The sequence below is a fragment of the Etheostoma spectabile genome, chromosome 19, assembly GCF_008692095.1.
Source record: "Etheostoma spectabile isolate EspeVRDwgs_2016 chromosome 19, UIUC_Espe_1.0, whole genome shotgun sequence".
NCBI lineage: Eukaryota > Metazoa > Chordata > Actinopteri > Perciformes > Percidae > Etheostoma > Etheostoma spectabile.
In genome coordinates this window covers 10,857,795-10,870,776 of record NC_045751.1, presented here as the reverse complement: position 1 = coordinate 10,870,776, position 12,982 = coordinate 10,857,795, and the positions used below count along the sequence as shown (strand labels likewise).

At 43.0% G+C, this 12,982-nt stretch overlaps 1 protein-coding gene across 4 annotated transcripts in view; it reads left to right on the top strand.

Moving 5' to 3' along the window:
• The window catches only part of exoc6b (exocyst complex component 6B), a 116,065-nt gene that overhangs the window by 38,417 nt on the left and 64,666 nt on the right, over positions 1-12,982 (top strand). For all 4 annotated transcript variants that reach the window (XM_032499412.1, XM_032499410.1, XM_032499411.1 and 1 more), the window contains exons 7-8: positions 2,584-2,760; positions 6,421-6,489. In XM_032499412.1, the coding sequence (XP_032355303.1) occupies positions 2,584-2,760; positions 6,421-6,489 (246 nt within the window). The remainder of the gene's footprint in view (positions 1-2,583; positions 2,761-6,420; positions 6,490-12,982) is intronic.

Below are 12,982 nucleotides of genomic sequence, written 5' to 3'. Positions count from 1 at the left end.
CCCCCCCATTTTGGAAGTTAGGACCTGAGCTATCTGTATTCATCAAAATGCAGACACTCAAACCCTTAAGGACAAAAATGTCTCTATTGAAACCCAATAAAACCACAATGTTTGTTCCCATGGACATTACAGCACACACTCATCAGACATGAAAACCATTAACCTTTCAGCGAAATTCGCCGTTTTGCTACCGACTAGGTGACCTACGTGATGTAGATTTGATTAAAAAATATCGAGCGCGTGGAAATATTAGCGCAAAGGGCCTTGCATCACCATTTTCTTTCTCTGTGAAGGTAGTGGAATAGCATTACCTGATTGGTTTACAAGCGGTTCGCTTCGCGCGTGCTGACCAGAGCGTGCACACCTAGACCGTCAGAAGCTGAAAGCACGCCTGGCCTCGGCGATTTAGCTAGCTACCTGACTGTATTTGGTGAGTGATGGTTTCAATAATTTTAATATTTTCTAGTATATCTAAGTTACCCGGGAGCGCTGTTGCCATAGGTTTAGCTAACGTTAGCTACAGCTTGATGAATTGAGTCATTGAACACAGCACGAGGGAACGCAACGTTAGCCAGCTAACGCTAAAGCTCCGGTGGAGAATTATTAGCTTACGCTACCGTTAACGTTAGCCTAACATTAGCTAGATATTGTTATTAAAGTTAGCTGCTAGCAGCGATGGGAAGTAACGAATTACAAATACTTCAAAAAAGAGACAAACTGTCCGGAGGATAATCAATTGAGATTGTTTGTGTGCATCTTTAAGAACTGTAAGTCGTATAACTTATGTTGTCATATATGGTGTCCTTACCTAATATACTGTAAATGTTAGACCCAGTGACAGGCTGGCATGAAACGGCTTGCGTAATACTTAGTAAGGAGGTCATCATATTTTTGACTCATGGCTGAAGTTGAGTTTCTCCAGCTCTCCCCAGGTTGGCAAAAAATGCATCTCAAAATGCATCAGATTGATGCTTCAAAATATGGAATATTTAAATTTTTCTTCTGGGGGAGCATGCCCCGGTCCCTCCTATCTCTCTCTCTCTCTATATATATATATATATATATATATTTCACCCCTGACCCGTTTTCATACCTGCTCATACGTTCCATTATATCGGGCTTTTAATTTAATTTAGTTTAATTTATATCAAACAATCAATAATGTTGCAAGTCAAAACACTTTAAAACCGTAAATTAAACACAATCAATCAGAAATTAACAAAACAAGACAAAATGTTCGAGAAGGACCAGGCGGAAAGAAATAGGTTATTTGGTCCTGCCTCTCATTTCACCAAATCTTTCCCTCACAAAATCAATAGATATGTAAATACAGCATGCAATCTTTCAGGTGTTACAATAACCAACAACAATACACAACTCACAGTACAGCCCTGGCTTCAAATTTAGTCTTTACTATTTTCCACACGAGTGAGTCATTTTCCCACGTTATTTGTACATGCTATTTTTCTGGTTTCCACTTGAGGCGTTGCTGCTGTATTATGGAGCACTGCATTAACATGAATGTTGTTGCTCATTGTTGAAATATCCCAAAGTGTGAGGAAAAAATCCCATGAGCATTTAGTATGCAGAAAAAAATGCAATTGTGGTGTTTTGTAAACAGACTGGCATTTTAAAGAGTTATAATTCTTGAAATGAATGGATATTATGATCAGGGCAGATGTTGGTTAAAGTAAGTAAATGTGGAAAATAATATATATCATTTTATGGCAGTTTTTTTGACACATTTTCTTCCTCTAAGGTAACACAGTTTTTCAAAGTGATGCACAAGGTGTAAAATGGTCAATTTTAGCCTTTTTTGTGTGTTCCGCTCTGTAATTTTTTGACAAAACGCTTTCAGCTTCTTAGCTTAAACATACATCAATGGAACAAATGTACCAGGTTTAACTGAAGGTTTTGACATGCAGAAGCATGGATAAAAACATGTAAGCTGTCCCCGTCTTCCCTTTAAAGTCCTCCGAACTAATTTTATGTGCTTTGTTTTCTGATCCATTGACTCTCCATCCTTCCTGTTCTTCCCTTCCTGGCTTGAGGTTTCCCTCTGGTGTATTCTTAGGTGCTTTTGTAAATCACTTTTTATAGTTTTTTTTCCATTTGAATTTTTTTTTTTATGGGACGAGGAGTGGCAGACTTTTCTCAAATGCCTCAACCAGTCATCTCATCATCCGCAATTTCTAAGCTTTTACCGAAACTCTCAAATGGGAATCTGGCTAATCTGAGTCATTATTTTATTATTATCTTTCTCTGTCTCCCCATATGAAGTGTGATTGTAGCACATGTCGGGACGTTGCAATGGATTGATGGTTTGATTGCAGACGGTGTGCCATTGTTATCATTGAACATCTGGTTTTGGTGTCAGACCTTGAAAATCAAAGAGCTTCCACTGCTCTGAAGTTGCGCCAGACGTGGAATGCAACAAGTTCCCTTTCCTCCTCAGTGTCTTTTGAAAGGTGTTCTGGGAAATGTAGGAAATAACTAAAGTAGAAGCAAACAGAAACGTATGTCCAAGGGTTGAATTTGGCCTGTATGCCTCTTCTGATGTTTACTTTTTGTGTTGTGCTTCAGGCGCAGCTGCAGCGCTCCCTGGACAGCTCCGTCTCAACACAGCCGAGGGCCCTGATTGGCCGACGCAGCCGAAAGGAGGCAGCGGCGGCGACGGACAGTGGCGGGCATGGGGGCAGTCCAGTGTCGGAACAGGACTCTGGCATACTGGATGTGGAGGATGAAGATGAGGAAGATGAAGTGAGAGAACTACAACCACACACACAAACACATGAACGTATGTCACCTGTCCTTCTGTCTATGTCCTTTTCAAGCTAAACAATAAGGAAAGCCTATAATCTCCAACATGGATCCTATCTAAACGGGTCCATCCAGTTCCTTCCCTTTTCTCCCGGGGTTTCCCCCAATGTGTTGCACGCCTGGTGGCCCACCGGGCCACAGTTGCCCCCCATTGGGCATAAACCACTGGGAATTATTAGCCGCTTTCCAACAATAGCGATTTTTGCATTTCCTTAAACTTCCCTAGAAATTTAAAATTAAAATGTTTATTTGTTCCAGTTCTTTTGTCACTTATTCTGATGTTTGTTCATTTTTTTTTTTTCTTTCCAACTATCCACATTATTTTTTGGGACATTTTTGTTTAAGTAAAACCCAATTTTTTTTATGTAGAAACTACAGGTACAGTGGGATGGCTCGGTTAGAAACTTGGACGTAGTTACGTTTTCAAATCTCCAGTTAGTTTTTAGCGCTGACTTAATGTAGGCCCTATGGAGTCTTATAGCTTTTTTTTTTTTTTTTTTTTTTTTTATTCCCAATTTTGTCCATGATTCTGTTATCACAGATCTACATTAATGCTCCCATCAATCTGACTGGCCCCAGCCGGGCCCTCGTTGAAAAAAAGAGACTCTTTTCTTTCATATCCTTCTGTCTTCTTTCATCTCTTCCTTGTGTCCCTTCTCGGCTTACGGCGGGAACACCTGCTGAAGCTCCATGAATAGCAGTGAAGCTATTTTTTCTTTTTTCTTCACCTAAATGTTTTCTGTTCATACCGTTCCGCCGACCGCGACTACATCATATCCGTTTCCAGCTAAACAGAGCAAAAGCAGAAAATGCAGAATATCCATGTTATGTACTTCAAATGAGTTAAAAGTCTGACTGACGTGATGTACGTTCTGTCTTTTACAAAACAATGAGTTTTTAGAAATGTCTCACGATATTATCTCTAGAAGTGTTTTTGTTTTTGTTAAAGAAGGAAAAGAAAATCGCAACACTGAATACTTTCGAATCGCAAAACTCCTAGAATCCAATCTGCACCCATGTATTGTGAAAATTTGGCGTATCGTCCCAGCTCTACGAACATGTTTACGGACCGTTCAAAAGATGAACTTGTAGAAACTCTGGTCAGAAAGCATTTCGGCACTGAACTCCTCACGGCCCCCGTTGGCGGATCAGAAGTCCTTTCTGTTGTTCACACTCAAGGAAAGCAAAGTACAATGAAGTTGAAGAGAATAGAGCTGAACTTGTCACCCCCGCGCTGCCATTCTGTTTTAAGGTCCCTGTCGTCCCCTTTGCTTATTTACATCCTGTAAACTCAAGTCAACCTTCTTCATGGGAAGACCTTGGCTCGAACAAAGGCCTGACCCCGCGGCCGGCAGAGGTTATGGCCGCTCTGGCACCAACGGCTGCGCTGATGCCAACCGTCAGCATCCCGTCTCCTCACGCCACCCCGTGCCCCGGCCATGTCTTTTCCCCTTGCCTTCATGTACAGTCATCCCCCTGTGTCTCTGAAGCCTATTTTTATTTGCTCTCTTTGTTCCTCTTTTTTTTGGTCCTATTTGTCCTCTATTGTGTCCTTTGCTAATTTTCTACTTCCTTCTTCCCTTCTTTTTACTTAACCCTCTTCCTGTTTTTTTTTTGTTTTTTGTTTTTAGAGGTCTTCACCTTTTCCACATGTTTTAAGTGCCTCTGAGTGTTGTAGTAAAGACCACCTTGACCAAGACAAGTCATCGCCAAGGCCGAGACTTTGGAGGGTAGAGACTGAGACAAGACCGACACTTTGAGGGGTAGAGGCCAAGACTTTGAGGGGTAGAGGCCAAGACTTTGAGGGGTAGAGGCCGAGACTTTGAGGGGTAGAGGCCGAGACTTTGAGGGGTAAAGGCCGAGACTTTGAGGGGTAGAGGCCGAGACAAGAGCGATACTTTGAGGGGTAGAGACAGAGACAAGAGCGATACTTTGAGCGGTAGAGACAGAGACAAGAGCGTACTTGAGGGGTATGAGCAGCCAGAGCGTACTTTGATGGTGGTAGAAGAGGTAAGCAAGAGCGTACTTTGGGGGTAGAGAGAGGCACGGAGACTTGAGGGGTTGAGACTGAGACAACAGCGAACTTGAAGGGTTGAGACGGACAAGAGCGATACTTGAGGGGTAGAGACTGAGACAAGAGCATACTTGGGGTAGAGACTGAGACACACGCGATCTTGAGGGTAGAGACAAGACAAAGAACTTTGAGGGGTAGAGACTGAGACAAGCGATAATTTGAGGGTAGAGACAGGACAGAGCGATACTTGAGGGTAGAGACTGAGGACAAGAGCGGATACTTGAGGGGTAGACGCGACACGAGCGATACTTTGAGGGGTAGAGGACAGAAGAGACCAAGAGCGATACTTGCGGAGTAGAGATCGAGACAAGGAGCGATACTTTGGAGGGACGTAGAGGACAGAGACAAGAGCGATACTTTGAGGGGTAGAGACAGAGACAAAACAGAGACTTTCGGGGGTTGAGACCGAGATAGACCAGACCAGTGCAAGCCCCACACTGCATGTCACAATAAAACGTGGAACATGCTAACCATAGGCACACCTCAAATTGACATGGAAGATTGACCATTCCCATCAACAAAAAAAAAAATTTTCCCAAGAAGATTCTTGTTTCACCTCCTTTTATTGCCATATGTGGATCATGAGAAATGTCTAAATCAAAAGGCAGTTGTGGTCTGGACCGGTCTTGAAATACAATCCAGAGTCTTCTTTATCTGAGACCGAGACAAGATTTAGTAGATTTAGTGCAAAAAATGCGGTTGATTCCGAGACAAGACCGAGACCTTCAAAAAGTCGTCTTGAGTTCTACAACAATGGTTTGTGTCTGTAGAACACACACTCCCGTTCGTGTCTATCGTTTTTACCGATTTTTTTTTGTGAAACTTAGTTGAAGGGTGTAGCATGGGCCGAGGAAGAAGCCATTCAACTTTTGGAGTGGATCCGAAACTCGTATAATTTTTCCCCTTTGGTGAACATTGCGAGATATCCGCCCTCTTATGTCTAGATAAGGTCAGGGTTGCATTTCATGTGTGAAAGGAACTTCTGTTTCTGTCATCAGCCCTTAATCTTCCTCACTTCCTCTTCTCCGTCTCCATCCCTCCTCTCTCCCTCCACCTTTGTCTTTAAGTGGTCTTTGTTTTTACGGCTTGTCTCAGGACTGTGTGTGTGTGTGTGTGTGTGTGTGTGTGTGTGTGTGTGTGTGTGTGTGTTGGTGTGTGTTGTGTGTGTGTGTCTGTTGGGTACATCAAAGCTGCATTGTTTTTGTGGGTTCTGTTTGTTTTTTTTTTTTTCTTCACAGAAAGCAAAAAACTTTCCAAGGGTGGTTGTGTATGTAAACGGGTAAATTGCCTCCTGTGTCTGTTTTAAAATGGGTAAATTTCCTGTGTGTGTTAAAATGGGTAAATTGCCACTGTGTTGTGTGTTAAAATGGGTAAATTGTGTGTGTGTGTGTGTGCGTGTGTGCGTGCGCACGCTAAAATGGGTAAATTGGCAATAGGCATTAAATAAATTACAAGAATATGGATATTAAAAAAACAAAACCCTATCTTGTGGCGTACATCCAGCCTGATTGGGTTTCTCTCTGCAGGTCCCAGGAGCTCAGGACTTGGTGGATTTCTCTCCAGTTTACCGCTGTCTGCATATCTACACTGTGCTGGTGAGTTCATCCTCTTCTTATTAACCATAACTTTCATCACCATACATCTATCACACGCTCTCTTTTTTAAAATCCTCAGCTTGATCCACAAGCACTCCACTTTGTTTCACACGATATATGTATATACGTATGTAATGTGTGTGTGTTGGTGTGGGTAGTGATGTGTATATATATACTATATATATAGTATATATACTATAATAAATATATATAATATATACTGTGTAAATATATAGATATATACTTATATATATGTGTTATAATAATATATAATCATATATATATACGGTGATAATGATATTATATACTGATGTGGTGTGTGATCGGTCTAAGATTTCTGAAAACTGACGCTATATAAAGTGACCGGTCTAGTACGTGAGTTTTACACCTGACAAATGTCAATACGTTTGTATTATTATCGTTGTTGTCAGCAGCCAGAACCTTGTATCTCCAAATTTGGCATGTACATGTTTTCATAAATCAATACTATTGGTCACCCTTTATCTCTCTGTGGTTTTTCAAATATTTAAACAGTGGTGAGGCAATTTCATCTGACTCTGTCAAAGGTAAAAAAAAATTAATATTTTTTAAATTAGCTTTTTTTCCTTTCCTGAAAGGAACGGGACACAGAGATATCAAAGGGGTAATGGCAAAATCATGGTATACAGCGTAGTCATCACCTGCCCAGTCCAAAAGGTTTAATGTACAGACTGGTATATGATGCGTAAGATGAGGCTCCGGCTCGGGGCCTGGCATCACTCCAACCTGTGGGTGTGTGTGTGTGTGTGTGTGGTGTGTGTGTGTGTGTGTGTGTGTTGTGTGTGTGTGTGTGTGTGGGTGTGTGTGTGTGGGGTGTGTGTGTGTGTGTGTGTTGTGTGTGTGTGTTGTGTGTGTGTGTGTGTGGTGTGTGGGGTGTGTGTGTGTGTGGTGTGTGTGGGTGTGGCAGTTAAGCGAAACGGACAGGGGGGGGTGGGGGGGGGTGTGTGGACTGGGCATGACTGGGTGAGTTGCACATTTTGGTGTTTGTGTGCACTGTGACCTGGGCCGCAAAACATCAGCCAGAGGGTCAGGCTGCTTGTGTGTGTCGGGGGCTCTCCGGCAGGGTAGTAACAGGAAGTGCATGAACTTTGACAGGATGGAGAATATGAACGGGCAAAAAGAGCGATTGAGAGAGGGAGCAAAAAAGGGAGAGTGAGGTTAGAGAAAGGGCAAAGGGGGCGAGAGAAGACTTATAGAGAGATTGGGCAAGCGAGCTTTAATGATAGAGGAGAAGGAGTTGAGAGAAGGGAATAGAGGTCAGAAAAGAGAGAACAGGGATAATTTAATGGGAGGGGAAAAAAAAGTAGAAAGGAAAGAAAATGACAACACTGCATTTCAGGCACTCCTGGTTCAGCTGTTTAATGTTAGCATCACGTGAGAGTAGAGGACAAGAACCTTTTTAGCTGCTGAATAAATGTTTATTTAGGATCTGAAAATAGACATGTTACAGAAGAAACCTAGCATAAATTAACCAGAGGATGACAAAACATTGTTTTTACCTGTAGTGTCTGGCTTTAAAAAAGTTGCCAACGAAGGAGACGACAGAGTCTCAATGTTTGTTAATCAGGGTACTTGCGGTTGTCTTATAAGTTTTAGTCTTAAATGTAATATTGTAGAAAAATAAGGCCTAAGGGTATTGATATTCATGTACAAAGGTCTTAAATCTTCTCCCTTGCAAGATAAAATAGATGCCAGAGCGTCATGAGTATGTTGTGTGGGTAATGTTTAAAATTACTTTAATTTGTATTTTTAGTTTCATAGCATAAGAGCTCTTAATGTGACAAACATTTCATCCATCATCCGTCCATCCATCCATCCATCCTTCCGTCCATCCATCCATCCACCCATCCATCCTTCCGTCCATCCATCTATCCTGTGTCCACTCCATTATCCTTTTGTCCATCCATCCTCCATCCATCCACCCATCCATCATCCATCCTTCCGTCTTCGTCCATCCATCCACAACATCCATCACATCCATCCTTCGTCCTGTCCAGCCTCATCACTACATCCATACCTTCCGTCCATCCATCCATATCCATCCATCATCCATCCTCCATCTGTCCTCCCCTTCATCATCCACACCATCCATCCATCCTCCATCATCCATCCTCCACATCCATCCATCCATCCATCCTTCCGTTCCCCATTCCATCATCCATCCACCTCCGTCCTTCATCCTCCTCCATCCATCACTCCTCCGTATCCATCCATCCATCCTTCCGTCCATCCATCCATCCTTCCATCCATCCATCATCCTACCACCATCCATCCACCTCCATTCCATCATCCACTTCCGTTCTTTCCGTCCATCCATCCATCCTTCCGTCCATCCATCCATCACCATCTCCGTTCTTTTCCCCCCGTCCATCCACTCCATCATCCGTCCACCATCCATCCATCCATCATCCTTCCATCCGTCCCATCCATCCATCCTTCCATCCATCCTCATCATCATCATACCTTCCGTTCTTCCGTCCCATCCAGCCTCATCCATCATCCATCACCGTCCCATACTTCTTCCATCCTTCGCTCCATCCATCCATCCACATCCCTCCGTTCTCACTCCATCATCCAACCATCCACATCCAGCCATCCATCCTTCCGTTCTTCACGTCCATCCATCTCCATCCATCCAATCCATCCATCACATCCATCCTTCCGTTCTTCCGTCCCATCCATCCCTCATCACCCTCCATCCGTCCATCATCTTCTTCCTCCTTGCCATCCGTCCGTCCATCCATCCTCATCCATCCATCCATCCCATTCTCCATCCATCCATCCATCCATCCATCCATCCATCCATCATCCATCCTGACTTTCCATTATATGGCCGTGAACTTTACATTCAGTTCAATACTAGGTGGTATGAAAACTGTCTCATAAGTCTTACAATTAACTTTTAGAGTCCTGGGGGTACCCTGTGAATGTGCCATCACAGCTTTTCTGCAATAACTAGAATGGAGCTGATGAGCAAGAAGAGAGGAGGGAGGGTGAAAGGTCGGCGGGGGTGTAACGCCGACGTTTACAGGAAGGAGAGAGGAGAGAGTGAATCGGCTACAAAACGATAAGGAGTAAGGAGAAGGGGGAGGAAGAAGAGGAGGTCACGGGTCGGCTAAAGGGGCAAAAACAGGAAGACAAGGATGAAAACACAACACGGACGGAGGGAGGGAGATTAGAGAGATGGGCGACTTCAGGGGTGAGAGAGGCGAGGGAAGAAAACATGGGTAAGGAAAGGAGGATGAGAGGAGGAGGAGGAGGAGAAGGGAAAGAAGTGGGTTCAGTCTCTGAAGGTGGTGAAAGGTCTGGCCTTTTCACCTTGTGGGTCAGCCTCTCTCTGTCTCACGCACACACGCACACACACGCGCACACACACACACACACACACACACACACACACACACACACACACACACACACACACACACACACACACACACACACACACACACACACACACACACACACACAAGCTAACAGTTTGATTGATAAATCTGTTAAAACTCACAAGGGCACCTGCATGTACCAGTTTCATTTATTTTTCTAGTAAACCTGGATGTGGAATTTGCAATCAGGACCACCACTTTCTCCACATTTTTTTCTTTTTTTTTCCTTCTCCTCCATCCATTCTCCTCGTTCTTCTCGCCTTCTCTGCCTCCAACTTTCCTTCGCCTTTCCACATTTAAAGTCCAAAATTTTCCAGCCGTAGTCGAGCAGCGTCGGGGCCCCGAACAATACTCCTTTTGTTACGCTCGCACGTTGAGAAATATGGACCGAGTGTCTGAAGTCCATCACATTGAGCAGGAGAGAGGGAAGCAGCGGACTGGTCGGACCGGGACCTGCACCACTACTGGAAAGCTGGGCTGCTTTGACGCCCACATATTAAAGGGGTCGTTCAGTCCGACACGGAAGCTAAGCAATGCACTGTTGGGGGGCGGGGGGGGGGGGGGGGGGGGGGCTGCAGCTAAACGTATACGTGCATGCTATATTTAGGATATTTTCACAGCTTTACTGTGTTGTCAGACGGGGAACTGAAGCTTTTATTTCTGCTCTCTTCAAAGCCACCTGACTCCTTTCACAAAAACAGGGATTTTTACCTAGCAGAACACTGGAGTTGCTGCTCTTACACTGCCTCCATCGGTTAGTTAGTTTGTGTTATTATCCAAACTCACCCTTTTAAGACACCGAAGTCACACAATAAGACTAATTCTCAACTTTTCAATTTGATAAACTCCTTCATAAGCTACTTTTGTGTGTTTTCTTTCTACTTTTTCCTTTCTTCCGTCGATTCTATTTTCTTTCTCTTACCTCGTTTCTGCCTCCTGTTTGCCCTGTCTGTATTTCTTTCTCTTGCTTTCTTTGCCACCAATGTTTTTGTGGCCACCACACACACACACACACACACACACACACACACACACACACACACACACACACACCCCCCTCCTCTCTCGGGAAGAACGGGTACTGTGTATTGAGGAGTTCACGGCCATTTGATGCGGCTCGTTTGTTGAATACACATTGTTCAGCTGAGGGTCAATCTGGGAATTGAAGAATGCACTTTTGTCACCTCACAACGTCCAGCTAAACTCGGTTCCAAAACACTTATAGATTAGGACCAGTGAGATTAATATTTCTATTATCCATGTTATTGTTTTGTTTGTACCTTTGTGATGTGTTTTCAACGGACATTGTTTAACACACAGGATTAAAGCGTGTAGTTGTGCTTCAATGCAAAACTCCCTTCTGAATCTTACGTTTTTATTATTATCCTCAATAACTTTTGTTTTCTGGGTGTAAATTTAAATTTTTAAAAACTATTTGGTTGTCTTTTCTCAACACTTTGGTCACTTTCCCGGCGTTTTTGTCACTTTTTCCCCAATGTATTTATCCCTTTTCTTTCTGCGTTTTTTGAGGTTTTTTCCCCCCCACGTTTTTTGTGTGTGTGTTTTCTCTCTTTCTCTCTCTCTCTCTCTCTCTGTCTATGTGTGTATGTATGTGCGTGTGTGTTTTCTCTCTTTCTCTCTCTCTCTCTGTCTATGTGTGTGTGTGTGTGTGTGTGTGTTTCTCTCTTTCTCTCTCTGCGTGTGTGCGTGTGGTCAGTAGGTAAGGGGGCGTGTTATCTGGCCAGACCTGGTCTTTTATCTCTGACCTCACCGAGGACTGTGCATCCTGGTCTGGGTCTTAGATAGTCCCGAAGTTTCTCACACACAGCAGAGAGGGAGATAAGAGGGAGAGCTGCTGTGTAATGGAAGGGAAAGATACGAGGTGGTCAAGTTTGGAAAGCTGATTCTGTCTGTGTGTGGGTTTGAGTTTTGATGTCTGACTAGTGACGCCAACCAAAACTGAACCCAAGTCATCAAAGACCCATTCTTACTCACTGTTTAAACAAACAACAAACACACACACACACACACACACACACACACACACACACACACACACACACACACCCCTCAACTTATCCCATCAGTCAATGGTTCTAGCATTTGGTTTTTATTCCTTAATGGATGCCAAACTTAATCAACAGACCCCAGGGAAGGTACAGCGGGGTGGGGTAAAGAAGGGTCACTAGGATAAAGAAATCCGGCTGAGAGTAGAGTCCAAAAATAAAATCCCACTGTTTACGGTGACGGATGTCTTTACATGATGATATACCTTTCTAGCCAGACCACCAGTTGGATTTATTTTTTGGGATTTTGATGTAAAATCAATTACAAACAACATTAAACATTTGGCTGCGTACCTCGCTGTTGCTGGCGATAAAGTGCATGACGTGGTTATTCTGACATCTAAAACGCTTTTGCAAGGACATACAGGATATAATATTGAATAGCAACAATAGTCTAATTTACACATTTAAACCAATTTGGCTTGGATGGGTCCGTTTGTTCTATGACAGGGTTTTAGCTGGTCCTTAAAGTCTTCCTACTAGATCAGAAAATGTCTTGCCTAGTTACATGAAATCCAAACTTTTGATTAACATTTAAGGATTTATTGATTGAAGTGGTTAAAACGGAGGACATAGGCAAAAAAACTAAGATGGTTTCAGTTATCACAGTTTTGTTTTGTTTCTTGTTTGGTAAAATAGTTTGAATGAGATTAGTCTAAATGGTTGATGATCATTTTTTTTTACTAAATTAGTATTCTGTTATAGTCTATAAAAAAGGAAGATCGCACGGTGTTGCCATGAACACAAATCCCTACACAATTGTTTTTAGATGAAAAAAGAATTTCCAGAACCAATCCGCTAAACTATTAATTTTTAAATGTTTTACTTTAATCCATTTAGAAACAAGGGGTTTAGGGTTAAGTTAACTTGACCATAAAATATTGTTTTACCACTTCATACACCTTACCTTTATAATGCATCCATCTAACCCATCCCATCCACCCATGTATCCATCCACCCCATCCATCCACCATCCATCCCTTCCATCCAGCCATCGATCCA